At 43.6% G+C, this 25,271-nt stretch overlaps 1 protein-coding gene across 8 annotated transcripts in view; it reads left to right on the forward strand.

The window, feature by feature from the left end:
- The window catches only part of LOC310865933 (ankyrin-3-like), a gene marked incomplete at its 5' end in the record, with an annotated part of 151,013 nt that overhangs the window by 44,195 nt on the left and 81,547 nt on the right, over positions 1 to 25,271 (forward strand). For all 8 annotated transcript variants that reach the window (XM_083775133.1, XM_083775134.1, XM_083775137.1 and 5 more), the window contains 5 exons: positions 16,729 to 16,830; positions 17,295 to 17,393; positions 19,628 to 19,726; positions 22,470 to 22,568; positions 24,868 to 25,053. In XM_083775133.1, the coding sequence (XP_083631259.1) occupies positions 16,729 to 16,830; positions 17,295 to 17,393; positions 19,628 to 19,726; positions 22,470 to 22,568; positions 24,868 to 25,053 (585 nt within the window). The remainder of the gene's footprint in view (positions 1 to 16,728; positions 16,831 to 17,294; positions 17,394 to 19,627; positions 19,727 to 22,469; positions 22,569 to 24,867; positions 25,054 to 25,271) is intronic.

A 25,271-nucleotide genomic window follows, 5' to 3' on the forward strand; every position in this document is an offset into this window, starting at 1 on the left:
ATCATGGTATTGTTTTCTTTAAAACCTTGAAACCTTGAGTTTTTCATAGTGATACTGCAGGAACTATTTTAGTTCCATTGATTCTGTAGGTTTACACTCTATAACATACGACGGATTTGACCGTTCCTCACCCAGGAGTCAGCCCAGCTCCTAATCCAGACAACAATCTTGTTAAAACTTGACTATTGTAACTCCCTCCTTACTGTCCTACCGGCATGTGCACTTAAGCCTCTCCAACTGATCCAAAATGCAGCAGCTCGCTTGGTCTTCAACAAGCCAAAATTCTCACACGTCTCCCCCTGATAACTACTTTTTATATGCTGTAGTTGCTGTATGCTGTATGCTGTATGCTGTAGTTGTATGATAAAGGGGGAGGGGTTAGGGGAGGGGCTGATAGTGTGACGTCACTATATTACTGTTTATTTCATTGGCCCGTTTTACTGTCAAGGGTTCAGCCTCCAGGAAGAAACCCTAAATACAAAGTTAATACACCATTGCACATAAAAACTACTCCAGGGTGTCTAATGAAGTACTGTCACCTCATAGACACATGAAAAACTGGAAAAATACAAAAATTGTGGCACTCCATCTTTAAAGGAGAATTCCAGACTAGCCGTATTCTTACCTTAATCTGATGTTATTACATCCTAGAACGAGTGGTACAGGTGAAAATGTCCATAACTCCACCCCGAGAGTGTAGACGTAATGTCACATATAACTCCACAAAGTGTTTTGTCGGTCGCCGTAGGCCGTAGTGGGCTGCGGCGGCCCAAGTAACTTTGCATGACATCACAGGTGAAATCTAATTTTGCTCGTTTTGTTCCCGGAAGTACAGACACGTTGGACAGTATCTAGTCATAATTTAAGAAAAGCTATTTACGCGAAACTCAGAGCTATAGGCTAGGGATGGAGCTATGACTTTTTTCACCTGTACCACTCGTTCTAGGTTATAATAACAACAGATTAAGGTAAGAAAATGGCCAGAATTCTCCTTTAATACAGTTGAACCACTGTTTAAATTGTACTCAAATTGAGTTAAATTAACTGTGTATGGGACCATGTGGCATGTGTGATTGTTGACACTTGTATATGCATCTGAGAATAAGTACTTCTAAGTACAGTAGGTACCAACATTGATGTGTGCATTCTTGTGCGAGCGCGCACGTGCTCAGTAGAGTGTCAAGAGATGATTTTCCGTAAGTAGGCTTGACTCCTCTTCCTCCTCTGTGGTAACCTCTCTCGTTGCTATGGTAACCCTGAGAGGGCCGCGCTCGCACAAGGGCACCAGAGATCCTCCAATCACATGTTCCGTTCCATTCCACGGCAACCCGTGGGTGTGGCAGGGTCCCTCCCCCACCTTCACCTCTCTCTCTCTCTCTCTCTCTCTCTCTCTCTCTCAGACTCACTCTCACCTTCTCCCTGTGATTTTCTCTGTCTCTCGTTCTCTCTCGGTATTTGAAAGTAGATAGCACTGTCTGGAACATGTACCCAGAATTGAAGTGCTTCCATTCCTCTGGAGCTGTGACAAGCAGTAACACACAGCTGCTGGGCGTGGGCTTGTCTGTATACATGCGTGCGTGCGTGCGTGCGTGCGTGCGTGCGTGCGTGTGTGTGTGTGTGCGTGCAATCGGATCTTGTTATAGTTAATTGAGCACTGCTATAAATAAGAGCTCACTGTTGTGATTTGGATGAATGGTGTTTGTCATTTATGGCCAAAGTGCCTGAGCAGTAGAAAATGACTTCAGAGAGGAGGAGCAGGCCGTTCCTGGATGCTCCATGAACCACCATGTGACACTACTGATTCTACTAGACAGCCAGCTATTCCCCTTTGCCTGCACTCAGTGCACTGTAGCTTTCTGGACGAAGAGACAATTATTATATTGTTGGGTGATGAGTATCTCTCCCTCCCTTGGGGCCTAATCAGTTTGTTTCAAATAAACATAATCTGTCTTGAGAGATTGCTCCCTTCCTAGCCACGTTCTACCTGGTTCCTATAGTTTGGGCATGTCATCATATCAGACATTAAACAGCTCATATGTAGCGAACACAGCAGATTGTAGGTTTTTAGATTTCCGCTATGTGCAAGTATAAAATAGGGCTTACTGTAAGTAGCTATGTGGAACATCATGAGCTTATAGTAGCCAATGGTTTTTCATCTACAGTACTGGTCAAGATTTAAGAGTAACAATATACAGGCATATTCAGTTTATTAGTGTGGTTGCTGATGGGTATTTTTCCACCATATAGCTTTAAAGACTATAAAAAAGGGACCAAGGACTGTATTAAAAATAGTTACTATAAATAGCTTCGACAGCAGAGCTATGATACTGGGAACTGAGAGCTCCGAAACACCGGAACTCAGGAAATACTTTTAGAAGTAATCAAATTACAATATATACTTAACTTTAACCCGGATACTTTAAGTAAATAGCCAATATAAATAATGTTACTCTAGGAGAATTACCTTTTACATACCAAAATGTTTACCTGTGTCCACCCAAGGAGAGAGGTCCATTCAGAGTGAGGTTTTATAGCCATATTTTATATTGATTCAGAGAGACAGAACAAGATCCACATATTCAGCATAATAATAATTTACAATCAGATTAGACAGACCCCGCAGGGCCGGTCCAACGTGGTCTCTCAATGCCTTCCAAAATGGCATTGGGTATTTATACTGTTTTAATACAAAATGGAGAATGGTACAAAATAGACGTGGCAATACAGAGGAGCATCCTAATTCATGTAATGGGATATGTAGTTTTGGGAATGACCTGTAGTTCGAGAAAGCACAGAGGCTGGCGTTGCCATGGCACCCGGTTGATAAGATTCCCCGGCACAAGAGCAAGGTCATACGCAGGCAGCAGACACCTCTCATTATGCAGTGTAATCGGGAAACTACATTTCTTACTAACTAGACGCTGAGACAGCGTGAAGTAATAATATCTACATATGAATGGAGCACAGGGCAACCAGATTAAAAGGTCAAAGGAGTCAATGACCATCCACCCACAAAATACCACCAAAATGCATAGAAAATACCTATCAGTTGCCCAAAGGGCAACCAGACTCTAGTAACTGTAACACTTTACGTACGATTATTATTTCACTGGAGTAGTCTTTTGTTTGTCGCATTATACCTCCCACACTTTTGACTGTACGCACTTGAGCCATATGTCAAATTGTGTGCTTGTATTTTGTTAAGAGAAATGTTGTATAGTTTAATTGATATGAATTTATTAGTGAATTAAATTTCCCCATTGACATGAATGGGAAAAGGCAAAAAATCACATTAAAGTATTTTTTCCTCGGAGACTGTAATCACTATAGTTACAAAACTTGGAGGATAAATTCAACATTATCACTAAAATTATTTAACCTATAATCTTATAATTTTATCGGTCGGCCTCATGGTGGCGCTATAACTTTACGTTTTGGCTTATAACTCTTGAACCGTAGGTCGTAAAATCAAAATTATTTTTTCCCTGGATTCCTTGGGTCATGACGCATGACGATGGGGATTGGGCTATTTTCTGGAATCCTTGTTTAAATATGGAAAATTTACAGAACATAGTGGCTTTTTAAACCTTGCTAAACCCTAATGGACTTATCATGCTGCATTCACATTCATTTGGGCTCATGGGCATACAGGGCATAGCATTGGTGGCCATTTTGTGGTGCCATATATAGAAAACCCATTCATTGTTCCCATAGATATAGAGATTTCCAAAAACATTTATATAGCTTATTTAAAATATATACTGAATATATTGAATGAGCACATCATTTGGTTGAGGTGCTGGATTGGAGAATAAAGAGAATAAACCCGCACACTCATCTGCTCCAATGTAATTTAATGACACAGATATATATAATATAGTTATAGTTATGGATTATAGAAAGGTATTTGGGGGCCTGTCAACAGCCCATCTCCTACTCCAGCTGATCCCAGCGGGGGTGTTGGCCAAGGGTAAGAGGTGGGTGTCCCTAATACCAAAGGAAAGGCCCCTAATCCGCTCAAAAACTGTCCCCATTGACCCACAGGGCCCCCCATAGGCACTCCCCTGAGTCCCCCCCCCAAATTTAAATGGCATCTGGCTTCATTGTTATTGTTCTCTGCTGGTGCCCCACTAGTAACATACCACCCCCCCCCCCCCCCCCCCCCACACACACACACACACACACATAAGCCCACGTACCTACATGTATACATGACATTCATGTATGTATGTGTGAGTGCACATGTACGTTTATTCACACAGAGGCATGTACGTTGAGGTCCCATAATTGTATATAATTTGTTTACATTGTCACATAAACAGGAAAGATAGAGCAGTACAGGCAAACAAACATAACATGAATAACATCCATGTGCATATCCTCATGCACAATCTTATGGACAGTGGACACGCACGCACGCAGGCAGGCAGGCAGGCATGCACGCACACACACACTAGTAACTCATCCAAACACTCTTTGTTATTGGGTGAAAAAAGCTGATCCGCAGGCTGACAATAAAGAGCCGCGTGCTGCTATAGTGACTGTAGGACAGAACAGAGCGAGAGCGAGAGACAGAGAGACAGAGAGAGCGAGGGAGGGGTGACAACAACAGTGGGGTTTGACGTGTTCCAGTCGAGCCCTTTTAGCGCAAGTATTTGTTTCAGCTGCTATTTTCGTCTCGACCCCTGTCGCTCTCCCTCCTTCCCCAACCTTGGATAGCTAGATCACATTGAGCCTCCACCCCCACCACCACCACCACACACACACACCCCACAGAGTGAATGAAGGAGAGGAGATTATAGGAGAGTGTCACTGTCACTGACTCACATGAAGAGGAAGGGGGGGGGGGGGGGGAGCATGCTCCCCCCCCCCCCCTCTTCATGCAGATTCTCCTAATCATTCCGGAGCAGCCTCTGTGTGGGTGGGGGGGTGGGGGTTTACCGTTGTTGACATATTGTAAATCAACAAATAAGAGAGAGGGAGAGCGTGTGCAGTGTGAGAGGGACTCAACACGTACTGTTACCGTCTGCGGCGTGAGAGAAGGACGCAGATGAGAGACATGCAGGTGCTTTGTTGCTTTATAATCACTGGAAGGTTACAGTAGAGACACCACCCCGTCCATCCATCCATCCATCCATCCATCCCTCCTTCCCTCTCCTTTCCTCGTCCCTCATCATCATCATCATCTTCTTCTTCTTCTTCTCCTTCCTTCTCCCCTTACTACCAACCCCCTCCCCATCCGTCCGTCTGGAGTGCGAGGCATCGACCGGGAGAGCGGAAGGAAGCGACCGCGGTCGTCTCCTGCAGTGCTGGCTGTTTTGTGGTGCCGTTTGATTGACTGGAGGGCGTTCATTTTTTTTTGGGGGGGGGGGGGGGTTATCCGTTCAACTCGGTCACCTATAAGCCAAGTTCAGCTCTTTTAGTTGGTTTCAGTATACCCCTGTGTTTGAGCCTGAGGCAGGGACAGATCTGACTGACTGACTGAACCACTGACTAACTAACTGACTGGATGGATGGGTGACTGGTTGGCTGGCTGACCGGCCACTCACGAGTCAAGTTTCACACCCCTGTCACACACAGCAGAGAAATACAGAGAGACAGAGAGAACATGGCTGTGGAAGAGGGTGCTGTCTTCCTGACACCAGTGAGTATAGTGCAGCTATTTTGTTATTATAATTATATTATTATTGTTAATAATAATATTAATAATAATAAATATATATTTTTTACTATGGAGTAAAATACTTCCTCTAATATCACAACAGCTAGTGATTGGAGTGTACACTATATAGGTATGCACAGCAAATATTCCAGGGTGATCCTTTAACTGTAGAGGATGTAAAAAAAGTATCCTTAATAGGTTATTAAGGTTGTTGCTGTATTGTCATTCTAGTCTATGTATGTCTGTCTGTGTGTGCGTGTGTGTGTGTGTGTGTGTGTGTGTGTGTGTGTGTGTGTGTGTGTGTGTGTGTGTGTGTGTGTGTGTGTGTGTGTGTGTGTGTGTGTGTGTGTGTGTGTGTGTGTGTGTGTGTGCGTGCGTGTGTGCGTATGCGTGTACGTGCACACGCAATATGTGAAATATACAATATGGAGTGCTTATTCTTGTAAAGTACTGTAGGCTATCATGTCAGCTACATGCAGTGTGTTAATTAAATTTGAGTGTGTGTGTGTGTGTGTGTGTGTGTGTGTGTGTGTGTGTGTGTGTGTGTGTGTGTGTGTGTGTGTGTGTGTGTGTGTGTGTGTGTGTGTGTGTAGTACTAGTAGTGGTAATAGAGAACTGGGGGTTTCCAGCTTACTTTGGTGACTTTGGGAAAGTCCTGAGGTATTAATGCACCTGTGCATGTGTGGTGCTCTTTGTGTGGTGTATGCTGCCACTGTATGTGAGGGTGCTTTCTTGTGCCATCTATGTTTACCCCATGCTATCACAGTGTGTGTGTGTGTGTGTGTGTGTGTGTGTGTGTGTGTGTGTGTGTGTGTGTGTGTGTGTGTGTGTGTGTGTGTGTGTGTGTGTGTGTGTGTGTGTGTGTGTGTGTGTGTGTGTGTGTGTGTGTGTGTGTGTGCGTGTGCTGTGCGTGTGCGTGCAGAGTTGGAGCACAAAGCCCAGCCTGTGCAGGTATCATGTTGTAGGGATTCACACAGATAAACTACAGCGCTGGGTTCAAGTTAAAGGGGGTGTAAGTGATATTTTATTATTAAATAAGGTTTAAATATAGTAGCTCACTATGCTTATAGTGATCAGTACAACTGAGTGTTTGTTCAGTAACAGGGGCTCCCTGACTCTCCAGCTCCAGAATGAAATTGGTATCCTTAGTTCACTAAATGAACGAAGGATACCAATTTCATTCAATCAGGAGAGAGGCGACATGCAGACACAGGAAGTATTTGTTTTTGCTGGGACACAACATTTAAGCTGATAAAGGGTTTCTCTCTCCTGATTGGATGAAATTGGTGAATGGTGACCCACCTGAAAATGTGTTTTCTGTTCATTAAAGAGCACAGAGACCCGGTTACTAAAAACACACTGAATATACTGTAGTGGTGCTTCAATGTTTTAGCAACAAAACGTTTTGTAAAAAACCCACAAATGTAACACATATTGTGGATGTATATATAGCCTATATATAGGCTTGTAGTATGTATGTATGTATTAATTTATTTAGATTTTTTTATTAGTCTACAGGGTCTCTTATCGCGTAAAGTCAGTGTTCCGGAGCAAGACATCTCCTGGGAGGCTGGGACTGGGTGAAGCAGTAAAAGCAATAATGTGTGTGTGTGTGTGTGTGTGTGTGTGTGTGTGTGTGTGTGTGTGTGTGTGTGTGTGTGTGTGTGTGTGTGTGTGTGTGTGTGTGTGTGTGTGTGTGTGTGTGTGTGTGTGTGTGTGTGTGTGTGTGTGTGTGTGTGTGTGTGTGTGTGAGAGTGCGTGCGCGCATGCGTGCATGCGTATACTTTATACAATAATGGGTGTTCAGATCCCTGGATGAATGCCATAAAAACCCTGAAATATGAAACCTAATATGGATTATCATTGCAGTGCTGGATATGCTGTTAATAGTGATTTTCTCATGGTATGAATGTGTTGCCAATGGATGTGTCAATAGTTCAATAGTCGTGCTATATTTAGCAAAGTGAGACAGAGGGGAGAAAAACACCGAGAGGGCAGATAGACGATAGAGACAGACAATAGATGTATTGAACATTTGACCAGTAAAAGATCCATCATGGTTCCGTTTCTACAGTCTGAGATTTAGGCTACATTAACACTGAGGACTTGTGACTGTGTTGTTGGAGCAAGTGAATGTGATGTTCTGTGCCCTGCAGGGCTTTGGTCTATAGCGGTGTTGTGGAACTGAATGTGATGTTCTGTGCCCTGGGCTCTGGTCTATAGCGGTGTTGTGGAACTGAATGTGATGTTCTGTGCCCTGCAGGGCTTTGGTCTATAGCGGTGTTGTGGAACTGAATGTGATGTTCTGGGCTCTGGTCTATAGCGGTGTTGTGGAACTGAATGTGATGTTCTGTGTCCTGGGCTCTGGTCTATAGCGGTGTTGTGGAACTGAATGTGATGTTCTGTGTCCTGGGCTCTGGTCTATAGCGGTGTTGTGGAACTGAATGTGATGTTCTGTGCCCTGGGCTCTGGTCTATAGCGGTGTTGTGGAACTGAATGTGATGTTCTGTGCCCTGGGCTCTGGTCTATAGCGGTGTTGTGGAACTGAATGTGATGTTCTGTGCCCTGGGCTCTGGTCTATAGCGGTGTTGTGGAACTGAATGTGATGTTCTGTGCCCTGCAGGGCTTTGGTCTATAGCGGTGTTGTGGAACTGAATGTGATGTTCTGTGCCCTGCAGGGCTTTGGTCTATAGCGGTGTTGTGGAACTGAATGTGATGTTCTGTGCCCTGGGCTTTGGTCTATAGCGGTGTTGTGGAACTGAATGTGATGTTCTGTGCCCTGCAGGGCTTTGGTCTATAGCGGTGTTGTGGAACTGAATGTGATGTTCTGTGCCCTGGGCTCTGGTCTATAGCGGTGTTGTGGAACTGAATGTGATGTTCTGTGCCCTGGGCTCTGGTCTATAGCGGTGTTGTGGAACTGAATGTGATGTTCTGTGCCCTGCAGGGCTTTGGTCTATAGCGGTGTTGTGGAACTGAATGTGATGTTCTGTGCCCTGCAGGGCTTTGGTCTATAGCGGTGTTGTGGAACTGAATGTGATGTTCTGTGCCCTGCAGGGCTTTGGTCTATAGCAGTGTTGTGGAACTGAATGTGATGTTCTGTGCCCTGGGCTCTGGTCTATAGCGGTGTTGTGGAACTGAATGTGATGTTCTGTGCCCTGCAGGGCTTTGCTCTACAGCGGTGTTGTGGAACTCAGTGTTTTGTTCTGTCAGGGGAGCGGGGGATCAAGAGAAACAATACAGCTGCTCCCTCTGTTACTGAGCTCTGCACGCACCCGCATGCCCACAGCCATATCAATGTGTGTGTGTGTGTGTGTGTGTGTGTGTGTGTGTGTGTGTGTGTGTGTGTGTGTGTGTGTGTGTGTGTGTGTGTGTGTGTGTGTGTGTGGGTGTGTGTGTGTGTGTGTGTGTGTGTGTGTGTGCGTGTGCGTTTCATATACCAGCTCCTGCAGTAGTTGCCAAACTGGCATCAGCAGCCTCTGTCCAGCCTGGGATCTGAGTCTCTCTCTCTATACAAATGAATATCCCTCAGACTATCACTGTGATGTCACTAGTGATGTCATTAGTGGAATGTAGGCCAAGTACTAATTCAGCAAAAAAAGAATCCTCAGCAGCTGCAGTACAACATGGTATAGCCTCTAGAATGATGAATTATTGTTTACAGGGAGACTTAAAAATACACCTGGTTGGTGGCACTATAACAGGCCAATGTGAAAAGGGTGGCATATATTCCTCAACCTAGTAGGAAAGTCTGTGAAAGATTTCACGTAAATTGCACTCAAAACAGGCCAATCCTGCAAACTTTGAAAGCCAATGTTAGCCAATTAGGATGGAATAAGAAATATGGGAAAGATCCGTCTTGAACACATGACTATAGAGAAAGTCTGTAATGATTTGCGGGATCTTTGGACAGAATCTGGAGGATTAATATCAAAATAATTGTTTTTCAAAAGTTGGCCTCCTGGTGGCGCTATAACAGAGGTTCATCGTTGGCATCCAGGTGTGCGTGCAAAAGTTGGCACCGACCGGGTTAACGGTGCCAGAGATTAGCTGGTTAACAGACGGACGGACGCACGAACACACAAACACACACATGGACAGACGGAATGCAAAACATACTCTCTCCCCATTAGGTGTGTAAATGTGTCCAAAATGAAAATCGATTTGTATAATTCAATATTAACGATTAATCGATTAATCAGGTTTTTTTTGGGGGGGGGGCTTTTTTAATTTATTTTTTATTTTTATAATTTCCTTCTTTTTTTTTTTTTTTTATGAACCCTACAAATAAATAAAAAATCTTCCCCCCAAGGGGTACCTAAGTCAAAAAAGTTTGGGAACCCCTGATGTAGTTGATTAATAATAATTGTAACTCTTGAGAGTTAATAAGGGTCCATTTGGTTACTAACTCCATCTTTTAAATGAGGACCACTGGTGGTCCCTGGACCACTGTTGATCCAATTGATCACCATAGCAACCCCAGCCTAGGCCTGATTAGGTAAATTCCCAACACCTGCTAAATCCTCCAAACCTGTATCTTGATTGGAATCAATCTCCACTCACACTCCTCTCAGTCATGCAGCTACACAGACACATCCCAGGCACACTTTGGTAGGCCTATAGCCATGTCCTGTTTGGATGACAATATTGCCTTTCCAACAGATTTTCATTTAAAAAAAAAAAAAAAAAAAACGATTATCGATTATTAATTTTCATAATCGATTTCGTGTCCTATCAAAGATAATCGATTAATCGGACCCATCCCTAGTCCCCATGCCTTCGCCCTTCGGCCTGGTGGAGACATTCATTTATTTGGAGCAAGGAACACATCCTTTAAGACCCTGTGAAGGAGCCATTTCTGCCTGTGTGTACCTTTAACCCGTTTGATGGGCGGGTTCACCATGGGGGGTGTGTGTCACACAGGAGTGACTTATGAGCACACAGGTGCAACAAGCCAGGTTGAATGGTTTGGTTAGGTATGGGCACAACAGGCTATGATCACACGTTTTTACCGTATCTTTGTATTTGCATTACTAAAACTGCTGTATTACAAAATGTGTATAATAAATGGGAACCTCACCCTACAGCAGTCAATGCCTGGACAATATATTACATTCGCGTCAAAAACAGTTCTTGCATGTGCCCAGCCGAGAGGCCAAGTATATAGTTTAAGCTTGCCTCTATACCCTGTGTTGGTTGACAAGTTACATCCGTACCGTAGTTCAAGGAGAGTTTTTTAATAGTGGATTTAATAGCCAAGGAGCTACTGTTGAAGCCTATATTACCGGCATCTAATAAATCTATTCTGCCTTCCACTGGCTAATGCCGAGGATACTCTGCAGTTATGTTCTGTGCAAATGTTGAATTAATTTGTTTATTTCATTGAATGCTGCCTCTTTAGATGGCATATTTGTAGAATATACTTTTAACATGATTAACATGGTTGATTGTCATTTCAATACCAACTTAAGAGGGAATTTCCTTAAGTGTTTGACATTGAGAAAGTGTATTTGCAAATGATACTGTAAATACCAGCTCTAGAAACTCAGTCGTATGTCAGTTCACTCACACGTCACACCCTCTCTCTATTTTTCTCTCTACCACTAGATTAATGCTATCCTTCAGGCTTAGCCTTAGTCTTTAATGGCCCATTTTCTTTGAACCTTTGGTCTGTGGCGGTTTAATCATATTTCCCCTCAGCTAATCTCTCCCCCATCATCCCTGTGTAATTCCTCATACACAGAGACCCCAAGATCTGTGGTGCTGGACATAGACAGGATGTGTGGTGGAAAATGACGCTCTGCTGTGCTGTCAGTGTTACGAATTAAGAGATAAGCCAAGCACTGCGAAGTCTTGTGAATTGTGCAAGTGCAGGTTATTTCATCTGTGTTCTGAAGATTCTTTTGCGGATGATTATTATAAAACGGATATTCTGTTTTCTTATGTCCAGGCGCATGCCACATATAGGCTCTGGCCTATATGTGTGTTCGAGTCCCGTTCATGATGACCTTTGCTGCATGTCTCTCCCTGTCTCTCTCTCCCTCTTCCCTGTCATTCTTCACTTAAAAAAACCCAACCATCCCAATCATCCAACCCCAGGTCAGCAGTAGGCCTATAACACTGGCATGGAAAGCTTACCCAGATGGCATACTGTCATTGTGTAATGTTTTTGCTAGCTGACTGTCCTTACATGATTATTATATGCTTACGTATTTGTTATAAAACAAGGTCTACAAATACAATGCTTTGATGTTTGGCCTTTTGCTCTGCACTTACGTAATGCTGGAAAGTGTAAATCACCCCCATTGGCTGTCATGACATGCAGGCAGTCTGTCAACAGCAATGAGGAGCAGGCATTTCCATGTCTGAGGTCTGAGTGCGAGGTCAAACGACTGGTCGCACTGAACAAATCCTAAGGGTCTGTATGGGGGTCTGTCGCTAGCGTGTTACACATCAACATGACAGCCACTTAGAACAACATGCTGCTGCTTATGTAAGAGACCAGGCAAATGTTGGGTGTCATGCATGCTTGCAGACATACTGAGTGAGATGATACTGTTTAGTCCTCCTTAGTAGTGAAATAGCATAAGCTGGAGAGACTAAATAAATAATTGACGACAGAGACAGAAAGATTGGAATATCCCCAGACAGCTGTGGAAGAGCTTACATTGTAAAATAATTTAAAGATAATTTGTATTGTAGAGGAATATCATGGTTTCAATTTGACTCGAAATGACAACCAGGTTAGTGTCTTTCTGGTTAAAAATGCCTTTTAGTTTAGTTTAGTCTTTGTCTTTCCTGGTGTTCTACCAGAGAGTTAGATATGCCAAAATGCCAAAATATGATAAATTGCACTTAAATGTTTTTATTTTTGTTATCAACACATACAGTACATCCATGGAATTAAAGACACAAAATTAAATAACACAAAATGCACAAATACAGTCCAATGAACATAAAGTGTGTGTGTGTGTGTGTGTGTGTGTGTGTGTGTGTGTGTGTGTGTGTGTGTGTGTGTGTGTGTGTGTGTGTGTGTGTGTGCGTGCGCGTGCGCGTGGGGGGGCCAGTTGCTGTTACTGGTTTATACTTAGTTGCGTGTTGATGTCGTGTGTGGTCGATATCCAAGCTCATAGTGCTCGTCACACTAGTTTTGAGCTCGAATATATATCTGCTGTTCTCGACACGCGACACTAAAGCATAACTGAGGCTTAGTGGAAGACAGTACGTCCGCTTCCTGTCCGAGACAGACACACAGCAGGGGGATGCATAGTTTAGCAGCAGATACTATGATGACAGTGAACTGGCTAGAGACTAGGTAGAGACTGGGGCAGGTGCCAGGGGGACTTCTAACAGGTCACCCCATGAAGGACACTGATTACTCTGCTTACAGAGTGAGGAGGCAGGAAGGACACACAGCAGACAGCGGCAGGGACAACCTTAGGAAATAATGTTGGTGTAAAGTAACCAAGTACATAACATTTGCTCAAGTACTGTACTTTAATGGAGTATTTCCAATTTTCTGTATTTTTCCTACATCTCAGAGGCAAATATTGTACTTTTTACTCCGCTACAATTATTTGAAAACGTTATTTACTAGTTACTCCAGTTGTAGATTTTGATTATTATTACAAAACACACAATAACCACTCCAGCCATATATACATTTCGGCCAGGCCATTTGAAAATACAATGAGTCACGATGCGAACAGATATGCTATTTTTTTAACTTGTGAAATGGGACATTCTGCATAACGAGTACTTTAAGTACATTTTGATGCCCATACTTTTATACTTTTACTCAAATACATTTTGAATTCCAGACTTTTTGCAGTATTTGTATAGTATTGTAGTATATCTACATTGCAGTATTGATACTTTTACTTATTTACTTAAAATGTGAGTACTTTTTCCAACGCCGGTAAGCAGTAAACTTCCATGTGGGGTTTATTATATTAACCAGTAGTTAAATTCTGATTATGCTGTTGGATTGAATTATTGTATTGTTTTGGCTTTGTAAATGTCTCTGGAGTCTTGATGAATTGAATTGAGTTTATTGAGTTCATTATTAATGATCACCATTAGCTGATACACTTCAATGTCTATTAGTCTTCACGCTTAATGAATGTCAAGATAGAAATTGGTGTTCTGGGTGTTGATGGTTTGCGCGGTGCAGTTCATATTTCATATATTATTTCCATATTTATTATGGAGCATGTTGAAGAACCATTGCAAAACCCTTATTGCTAGTGAGAAGAGTCTAGTATTGTAAGCTATACACTGGCCAGACTTGACTTAGCCGCAGGGCCGCAACCACACTTTTCTTTTGCCCTGTGGGTTCCAGTCCAGTGCTTGCCTAGTGATGTTGTCAGTAGGTTTTCGGAGGGTATGTCCAATCCACCCCCACTTTCTCTTCTTCACATCCTCATGGCTGATGGAGTTTTGGTTGGTTTTCTCCAACAGGCTGGCATTTGATATTTTATCGGGCCACCTGATGTTCAGAATGCGCCTGTTGGGCATCTGTTGACAAATGTCTGGAGTTTGTTGGTGGCCAGAATGCAAGCAAAAAGTTGACATTGAGCGGGTTCATTTCCACATTATTTCTGGAACTATTTTTATTTTTACAGGTCAGTTAGGACATTGGGATCACACGTTGTCATAGTGGATTCACCCACCGTGCAGTGACCTTCAGCTGTATGAATATCTGTTTTGTTCCTCGTTTCAATTCCATTTGAAGCCATCCTAAATCAACCATCGCTGATGGAAGTATCCTCTCTCCTGCCAACATACCTGTGCACAGAAATATAAAAATACGATAGAGATTAGATTCATAATCATACCAAGCTTCAGAGAACAAATTCGAAGATAATTAATTGAAGGGGTGAATTGGGATTCACCAACTATATTGGATGAGCACTCCCTCACACACACGGTGTAGAGCCCATGGGCTGGCGTCATGCTCCATTATAACATAGAATTCACAGGGAACAGAAATGTCATTAGTGGTTGCTGCCCTATGAGCAATAAAATATGGAGTGTTACTGTAACTCAGCGTGTACCAAATGAACCAATAAAGGTAATTTGTTACTCTCTCAGAGTTAAATTAACGCCCCAGATTTGACCACGCACTGTCCTTTCAGGGGCTTATACTGTATGGAAAGATGTTTATGAATGTGCAGTGATGGGCTGCAGAGATACAGGCCTTAACTTAATGGCCCCTTGCATTAAGGAAACGGCTTCAGTTTCCAGTCACTGCTAGATCAGTTTCTCACTCTCTCTCTCTCTCTCTCTCTCTCTCTCTCTCTCTCACACTCTCTCACACACACACACGCGCACACACACGCACACAATGCACAGACTCCTCCCCCAACTCAACATGGCCTATCAGTGGAAAAATCTGAACTTTTAATGTCTTGGGCACTGCTGTTTTCAGAGTTTGGTGAGATTCTCTGTTTGTCCGTCCAAGTTATTTTTGGCGTTGGGGGAGACAGGGGACAAGTTTGGATCAGTGCTTTTGTACTGTTTGGCCCTGCCTACTTTACCCTGAGTGTCTTTGGGACTGTGGGATAAATTTAGCAGGTCTAGGCATTTGATAATTCAGGGGAATTTGCCTAGAGCCTGTATTATACAGCATCGTGTCGCATTCAACCTCTCTCTCTCTCTCTCTCTCTCTCTCTCTCTCTCTCTCTCTCTCTCTCTCCACAATGCTTTTCAGGCATTCAAAAAAGCGACACCGGCACTGATTTTCGAGAATGTCTCTTTGTAGGACAGCCACAGAAGAGGAAGCCAAAGTTGCAGAGTTTGCTGTGTATCATTTTGCGTCATATCCATTCCACATACATGAAGACAGCCTCCCTGTCTTCATATCCATTCCACATACATGAAGACAGCCTCCCTGTCTTCATATCCATTCCACATACATGAAGACAGCCTCCCTGTCTTCATATCCATTCCACATACATGAAGACAGCCTCCCTGTCTTCTCATCCTCTATCTAGATTTAGCCATCCCGCCTTCTGTGTGTACATGTCTTTCTCCTCTCATCCCTCCCTCTCTCTCTCTCTCTTTCTCTCCATCTGTCTCTCCCTCTCTCCCGCGCACACACCCACGCATGCATGCCACATTTATTATGGGCACAAAAACATGCTGGTCTCATCATTTTATTTTGGTGTGCAAAGCCCCGGTTTCTGCCGTAACGGAGCAGAATAGAGGATGCTCTTCTGCTCGTACTACGTTGGCGTAGAATAGATCCTCAAGTTTCTTGAAGATGAGAGGCGGGCCTCTGTGACGACTTTGAGGATTGAACTGAAGCCGAAGTGACTCTCCTTCTGGGACATGCTGTAGTGGTTGACGGATGAAGGATGTCGTGTGTTGTCGCTGCAGTGTCGTGGCTCTGGAGGCAGGGCTGCCGGCTCCCCGTGTGGACTTCGTTTTTAAGATGATTACTTTGGTTATGGTGTCGTGACGTACTACCCACTGGAGTTATTATTACTTTACGGAAATTACGGACACCGGTGTGACAAATGGATTGTCTTACGATAGTGATATCTGGACTCTGTTGTTAGTCCGTTCTTCGGTCGCGGGCTGAGAAATGCAGACCTCTGAGCTCTGGGAGGTACAGTACCGTTTTACATGGACATAAGCATATGGTGTGCATGAATGTGAACTTGTCTTCCGACGCTTTATGACGTTTTCTGTGTGTGGTTGACTTACAGCACTGTTTCCCAAACTGTGGGACGGGGGACCCGTTTGTGGGTCAGGGTCATTTTTATGGGTCAGACTCACAACTAGAGTAAAAATCTTTTTAAATTTTCTTTTCCTATACGTTTAAAAATATATATATATTTCAAAAGATTTTTTACATTTTAAAACAAAAAAAATCTACGAAATTTGTTGAATAAAAACATTTAAATAATTAAGAAGTAGCCTGAAAAGTTTGGGAACCGCTGACTAACAGAATTGGCCCATACAGTATGTAATATTTGACCCCTCTCTCTCTCTCTCCCTCTCTCTCTCTCTCTCTCTCTCTCTCTCTCTCTCTCTCCCTCTCTCCCTCTCTTTCCTCTGTCCAGTCTGACAGTAATGCCAGTTACCTGCGAGCAGCCCGCGCAGGAAACCTCGAGAAGGCTCTCGACTACCTGAAGACAGGGGTCGAGATTAATATTTGCAATCAGGTGAGAAACACAGTTATTACGTTTAGCACTTTTAAAACACATTCACATGTGTGGTTGTCCATCACACTCATGTAGTTCACATGCTACTCAAGTTACAGAGTTAAACAATGTATGAGTTATTTACTTTAAGATTATTTCCTCTAAGTGAAACCCCCTTTTTGATCGATTGAAAACAGTTTGCAAAAAGTACAGAGGTACAGTTATACAATGCTGTAAGGATAACTCAAAAAGCCCTGAGGGTTTGTTTCCATTGTGGTCCTGTGTACGTGTACGTACTGTACAATGGACTGCCATTCCATGGTATGCTATTCCATGGTATGCTATTCCATGGTATGCTATTCCATGGTATGCTATTCCATGGGGGGGAAAACATGTGTACTTGCTAGACTACATCTATGTGCCTCCCAGTCATGTGATGGTGTACAATGATTTTGTCTCGTTTTATCTTGTGTGTGTTTTCCCAGAATGGCCTGAATGCTCTTCACCTAGCCTCCAAGGAGGGGCATGCAGAGGTGGTGGCTGAGCTGCTGAAGCAAGGAGCCAATGTAGATGCAGCTACAAAGGTATTGCCCACTACTTGTACCAAGCACTTTGTATTGGTTCACCTTTCGACACATAATGGTAAAGAATAGTCTCAGAATAGATGTGTAGCACTGTAGGTTAAACGAATTTGACACTATGCCATAAATCATATATACACAGACATGCTGTTACTGTAACCTCTTGTCAACCTCCCCAGAGAAATTCCATGGTTCTTCCCTCAAAATCTCTTTTCATGCAACACGCACTGCTAAAAGTAGTAGAGCTGTTGGCGGTATAGCGGCGGTGGGGTTTGCGGGGGGATGGGGGTGATGAAAATCACCACCAAAGCTTCTAGCCCGGAGGGCTTTAGCTTCCATCTATTATTGCACAGCTTCCCTGCAAGAAGATAGCCTCCTAATGCTCACATCACATACTGTAATAAACAGAAAAATTGAGAGCCTCCTTGGCTGACCCCCAAGATGTGCAGGGATTTTTCTGAGCTCCTGGGGAGACTCTCTGCATGTGCCTGTGTCTTGAGGCCTGTACATTTTCACCTCCTTGTGTACAGGCTGAATTCCATGGCGGTGTTACGGTGAAATTGGTGACCTGCTGAAATAATGTGATAATCGAGTAGAGACATCATATTTACGTCAATGTCCGAACTTAAATCATTGCGGTTTGTTTATTAGCAGAGTTGAACCTAGCAGTATTTAGACCACCAGTAAGGTATGTGAAGTCCACAAGATGGTCACATATTTTGGCAGGTCACATATTTCATTGTAACACAGCTATGCAGGAGTGACCGAGTGTGAGTGAGCGAGTGGCCAAGATTTTGGATATTGGAATTTGGCTTTAAAAGCCTCGATTTCTGAGCTGCGCTCCTGCAGCTTTTTTTTTTATATATATATTATATACTGTATATATCACATAAGTTCGGTTGTCATCTTACATGATCATGATAAGATCAGTTAGGAGCGCCCATCACTTCACACAGGTGTGATTTTTAGTAAGAGAGTAGTACTGCCCCCTTTCTTTTTACTGTGTAATGTTCTGCCACTCTTGTTTTTGGGTCATCTAAACAAGAGGTCTCGTCCTCTCTCTCACTCTGTTCAGAGGGCAGAGTCGCAGCACTTTTATCACAATCACGCCACACGTTGTGGAGGTGAGCTGCTATAATCCAATCCAATCCACTTTATTTATAAAGCACATTTAACACGACAGAGTTGAAACAAAGTGCTGTAAAGTGTACACACAAAAAAGATCTGTAGGTTAACATGAATATGATGCTATGTGTTGTCACGGAAACAGTCGGGGGTGTGACGTCAGGCCACGACGTCATGTCACCCTATAAAGATGTGTCTGCGAAGGTGTCTCCTTAGGCAGCCATATACAATACAGTATTAATGCCAACAGTATATACTGTACACATACCTGCCAAGTGCCAACCGTCCTGCGTTTTGCAGGAGACTCCTTTTATTGGACCATTTATCCTGCGCTGCTCCTGCGCCAGCATTCCTCCTGCGTTTTCACCGTTTTTGTGTGGTTATTCTCGCTTTATGTATGTGTACACATACAGTGTACACATGTACTCATGTATCAACATTATAATTGAATGCAATTATAAAGACATGGCCTAGTCACGTTTAAGTTATTAGTGGTTATTATTGAAGATGGCTCTTTTGTTGCTTCAGTGGTCAAATCAATTTCTGTATGCCTGCTGTGTACTTTTAGCTGACGGTCTGAGGTTGGGTATTGCAAACCCCGTTATGTCATGCCTCGAGCCTGCATGCCTCATCATGGTGACATGTATTTGAACAAAACAAGCCAAAATAGCCACGCACACACACAGCCATGGAATTAAAAGTACCATAACATACTGTTATACTGTTGTAACAGTATACGTTTTGTTGTGCAACACCACCACACACTGCCAACGATAGCCCCTGGTGTCACGCGGCTGACTTCACAAGCAGGTATACAGCTTTATAAAAAGCCTCCCGTAGGTTTATTTACAGCCAAGGCAAAGTGGGACGTCGGGGCATCGGAAGTGACACATCGTTGGCAGGGTTGGGGGGGTGCAGGGTAAATGGTGAGAGCAGGGGAATGGAGGAACATACTGCTACAGATATACGAGCCAACACGTCCACAAAGGCATGCACGCACGCACGCACAAACACACACTCGGGCATGCGCTCACACTGAAGCAGGCGGGTACAGTGGAACAGGTGTGACGGAGCTTAACGCACATGCCTGTGGTTTTTCCGTGTCAATCCAGAAAGGAAACACTGCTCTGCACATATCCTCGCTGGCAGGCCAAGCGGGAGTCGTCAAAGAGTTGGTGACCAATGGAGCCAATGTCAACTCACAATCTCAGGTGGGATTTCCATCACTCTCACACACACACACACACACACACACACACACACACACACACATGTGCGTGGCATGACATACACACATATGACATAATTCAGGACTGTACAGACAGACACACACTGTCATGCACACACTAAACGAAATCCAGTGTTAATTTAACTCTGAGAGTGTAATAATAATGGACTCAAACATGAGTCCATTATTGCCCATTATTAAGTAAACTAGAAAAAAGCCCCCTTTGGGCATTTGGCCCCATCTACATGAAAGCCTTTCTGTATCCCTGACACTCCTCCCAACTGTCCTTTGAGTGTCATTATATTGATAATGTATGTTATATACAAATAGTCCACAATGTAGTTTTATTTCTGAAATCTTCAGGTAATTTGTTACGGAATTTGTTATCACTGCAGAATGCTATTTAATTATCTACATACTGTAGTGTACACATTGAATGAATAACAGTTCAGATCAGTTCAGATCCCGTCCTGATCTCCCACAATATAATCCTCATGCTGCTCGTTCACATTCCCCTGGAGGAAGTTGTGTTGAGCTGCCCATGAGCGAACAGACTGAGGCAGTATAGTGATCATGGGAATGGGAATTATTGTTCCCTTCACTGAAAGGTTTCAGCGTTTCAGCGTCTGGCGGAACATCGTCTGTGATTGTAATGACACTCGATGCACTATTGGATATTGTTTTATTTGTCAGCAACATGTGCTGTTTTGAACAAAGGCTGGCTGCGGATAATCCCTCGCCATACGTGCCGCCTGTACAGTCCCTCGGTGCTGTTCCACACGGCACCACGTCAGAAAATAACTTGTCTGTGTCATTTATTACACATATAAATAATATATTAAGCTTCAACAAATATATGCAGATGCCAATTCATTAATGGATAGAACAATGTCCAAGACAAAAAAATGATGAGTTTGATGAAAAGAAACGGCAGCGATTCCAGAGCCATTTCACTGACATGGGAGAGTTGTGTCAATGAGGGGTTAGGCTTCGTACGCACATATCAGACGAACATGCTCTGTGCTGTCCGTGTTTCATGGCCGCCTCAATGCTTCTCCAATGAAAGTCACGTGGTTTGACCAAACAGTTGTGTGTGATGTGGGGGGGGGGGGGGGGGCAATCAAACAAGTGTTTGGTCAAACCACGTGACTTCCATTGGAAAAGCATTGGGGCGGCCATGAAACACAGGCAGAGCACAGCACAGTTGTTCTTTATGTGTGTACGAAGCCTTAGAAACGCTATGTTTGTTGGCTGAGTGAACGGAGATGGCACAAATATTTCTATATCATTGGCTCCCAAACTCTGGGACCTGTACAATGTCCGAGAGCAGTGAAAGTAACAAAAGGAGATGATTCAAAGGCCAGACCTGTGACCACTATTTGTGACAGGTTCTGTTGGTTGTGGCCGGCATGGCCAATGTGCACACATCCATGGCTTTTGTTTTGGGTTGTATTAGTCAGATCAACACTGAGGATTTCACTGACACTGAGGATTAGGAACACTAGCTGTATTTAGATCCTGAATCGATAAAACATTATTTCACACCCGATGATGCCATTTCTTTTCCTGTGACATTGTATATGTCACAAGTAAGTAAGTGAATTCCGTAGACGGAAAGGCTTAGTGGATGGGTCCTTACACAGATAATCTGGCAGTGCTCCAAGTAGGCCTCTCCTCTCAAGGATTGTGCTGCCTTTGCATTTTGCCATCCACTCTGCCAGATGACATTTAGGAGTTAATTGAACTCTGAGAGTGTGCAACTGTAACCAAATGGACCTATAAGGATTCATTTGGTTACATTTGTGCACTCTCTGGGTTACAAACGGACAAAATTTGTGCTGCTTATTGTGTTACTAATATAAGGGTAGCGAATGCTAAAGAACACACACACACACACACACACACACACACACACACACACACACACACACACACACACACACACACACACACACACACACACACACACACACACACACACACTACACACATCATTTTACCAACACAAACCTTGTTGTTACATGAAGCATTGGATATTGGACCCAAAAGATTTACATAATTATACAAGTATTGCAATTTGGAGATATGCCCTTGACGTAATTGACGTAATTTGTAGTTTGATTCAGACACTACACTTACGGCACTAACGTAAAGCAGCGTTCCCCGCCGCTAGGCAATGCTTGGATTGCTGTACTCCCCAAGATGGCCGCCCGTTCAATGCTATGCCCACCGCAATCTTAACAGGTGTTTTTCTCACAATTGAGTCGCAGATTGCGGTGATGGATTAAATCGAGGATGTTTAGGGCTCAATACTAAATCGTCGCTACCCCGCATTGTCAATATGAATGCTTCTGAAGAAAGATAAAGGTTAGTTTAGCCCATTAGCTATAGCCAATTTTGCGGAAGAGGAAGTGAAACTGAAGGGTTTTCAAAGTAAAAACGATGTGTAAGAAGTAAGAACCGGCAGTGTGAAACAACGCCAGAGGTTTTAACAAAATCTGAAGAAATTATAGATCAAATGTGTGGTGGATGTATACATTTTCTTTTAAAGCTTTGAGAATTACCATAGATTTTTGGGAGATGGACCTGTCACAGTCTGTTTTTGTGTTCTTTGTATGCTTTTATATTATGTTTACATTTTAAGTGCTATACAAGTACATTATCATTATTATTATTATGCTAATGTAACATGTGTGTTTATTATCTTGTCTTCCATGGCTGTGTAGAATGGCTTCACACCCCTGTACATGGCGGCCCAGGAGAACCACATGGAGGTGGTACGGTTCCTTCTGGAACACAATGCCAGTCAGAGTATGGCCACGGAGGTACCGTACAGATTTGTGTGTGTGTGTGTGTGTGTCTTGTGTGTGTATGTGTGCATGGCATAGGAGCGTGCACGCATATATCCACGTGTCATTCCTGTAATACCTCTACGATTAGTCGTGAAACATACTCTCTATTGTAGTTGTAGTAGCACCACCAGTCTCTGTATGGTTGCATTATCTCTACCTGGGTGTTATGTAGTGCTCATTGCATCTTCTGTACTAACCACCTTTGTCCTCTACCTTTGTCCTCCCACTCTGCTTGCTCACTCTCTGCATCTGCCTGTGACTACCTGCATCTCTGTCTCTCATTCTGACTGTCTCGCTCACTCCCTCTCTCTCTCTCTCTCTCTCTCTCTCTCTCTCTCTCTCTCTCTCTCCCCGCTCTATCTCTCTCTCTCTGGCTCGCGACCCATCCCCCCCTTCTGTGGGTCTCCCCGCCCCTCCCTTCTCCTCTCCTCGGATCTCTCCGTGAGGGACGTAGCGCCAGGCACTGCTTCATTGATTGGTATAGTGTGTGGTGGTGGTGGTGATGGAGGCTGGCTGGGGTGACCTTGAGCGGGTCACAGAGGAGGTCTGCTCCCGCGGCTGCCTGTCCTTCCTCCTGGGCTGCTGCTGCTGCCGCAGCCCCGCTGCCTGTGGAGCACGTGCACTTTCACGCGTGCACGCGCGCACGTGCCGGGCACAGTGTGCAGTGCACGCACAACACGATCAGATGCATATGCAATACAATACATGCATTAACACGCTCATACATGCACATACACGTGACGCGCGCACACGCTGAAATGCGGATCTCCAAAGAAAAGCCCAGCCAGTCAAAACCAACTTCATATCTTTTGAGCCTTGAACGTTAGAACACGTGAAACGCATTGAAAGTCACACACAGATAAGCGCACATCCTGTAACATGCACATATAAATAGACATGCACTGACCTAACACACCTCCATATCCGTATACTATTCAGGCACTCAACTTGAATGCAAGAACATGTACTTGTACTCGCACAGAAACGCAAATTCACACACTGCTATTTCATGCAGTGTTCAGATGAATTTTGTATGATGAGTGTAAAGTATGTGGGAGAATGAAGTGGGCCTATTCTAGCATTATGTAACAGGCACCTAGGTTCCATGTGAGCAGGGATATGGAGCTTGAGAAAGCAGCAACGTGTACACTGTAGCTACATCTGTTCAATGTCACACAAGTGGTGCTAAAGTTAAGTTGTCTACTAGCCACAGCGCTACGAGCAGGTAGATCCCTGTTTTCTTCTGCTGATGGTCAGATGGTTCTTTGTCCTGAGTGCCCAAAGAAGCAGGTCAGGTCCAACTGGGGTATGAGAATTGCTTCTTCACTTGCAATGCTCATATAAACATTAGCAATGTTTAGCCAGCACCAATGCTGACTGAGTGAGACAGAACCAGATGACACTGTGATGTGAGGTTAGTTTGTCTGGCCTGTACACAGGTGAACATGAAGTTCAATTTAGCCATCACCAAGTATAAATGACTGACAAGAGACCAACTCTTATCAGTATTTCACGTTGTTTTTATTTAAGTTGAGTTGACTAAGAACATACACAGTCAAATCCTCAGTGTTAATTTATCTATTTGTAACTCTCTCAGGTTTGAATTGGCACAGGGTTTTACTGTGTAGCATTGGTGGTGGCTACATTTAGCTGACATTTATTTGGTGACAGCCCAAGGACAAATCCATCCATTCCAGTTTTCTCCAGCTCTCTCTTACTATCTCACAAGCTCAAGAACCATTTGAGTATCACAGGAATGAACAGCTTTTGCCCTTAACAACAGAAGGAAAAACATTGCTGGCAAAACAGATAAAGAAGGCTAATCTTTCTTTTCAGATTACAAGGCCTTTTCTTATAGGCTCTTGATAACAAAGTCATCAAGGATATGAAACTTTGAGATTTCGCTTGGATTGAAAGCTTTGATGCGCTGTAGCCTACCATATTAGCCATTAGATGCAATATTTTTTTATTATTTTTATTTCTAAGTATCCATTCAGCAATAGAAATATATTTTTCATAACTATAATTATAATGATTTATTATTATTATCATTATTATTAGTATTAGTATTATTATTAGTATTAGTATTAGTATTAGTATTATTACATTTATTATTATTATTATTATTATCATCATTATTATCATTATTATTATTTGCTCATATTGATCCTGACACGCCCAGTAATCTGACCAACGCTGCACCATAGCCCACCTATCCAACCCCCGTAACTCTGGTCCCCTTGCCCCCCCCCCCCCCCCCCCACACACACAGGACGGCTTCACCCCCCTGGCGGTGGCCCTCCAGCAGGGCCATGACCAGGTGGTCTCCCTGCTTCTGGAGAACGATACCAAGGGCAAGGTGCGACTACCTGCCCTGCACATCGCAGCACGCAAGGACGACACCAAGGCCGCGGCCCTGCTACTACAGAACGACCACAACGCCGATGTGGAGTCCAAGGTGAGATAACTGACCCGGTTCAGACCTTTTGGTTGTGATCGGTTTGTTTTGTATTGTGTTATACTCACTTTCTTGCTGCAGTCATCATTCGTTCTTTCTGTCTTTATTTCTGTGTATCTTCTGTTCTGCACCTTTTTAGCAGATTGGAGAAGGGCGATCGATCCGCCTTTTTCTCCTGCTAATTGCACCCTGTTGTTAAACAACCGCTACTTGGAGAT

The sequence above is a fragment of the Protomyctophum parallelum genome, assembly GCF_964188405.1.
Source record: "Protomyctophum parallelum genome assembly, chromosome: 10".
Taxonomy (NCBI): Eukaryota; Metazoa; Chordata; class Actinopteri; order Myctophiformes; family Myctophidae; genus Protomyctophum; species Protomyctophum parallelum.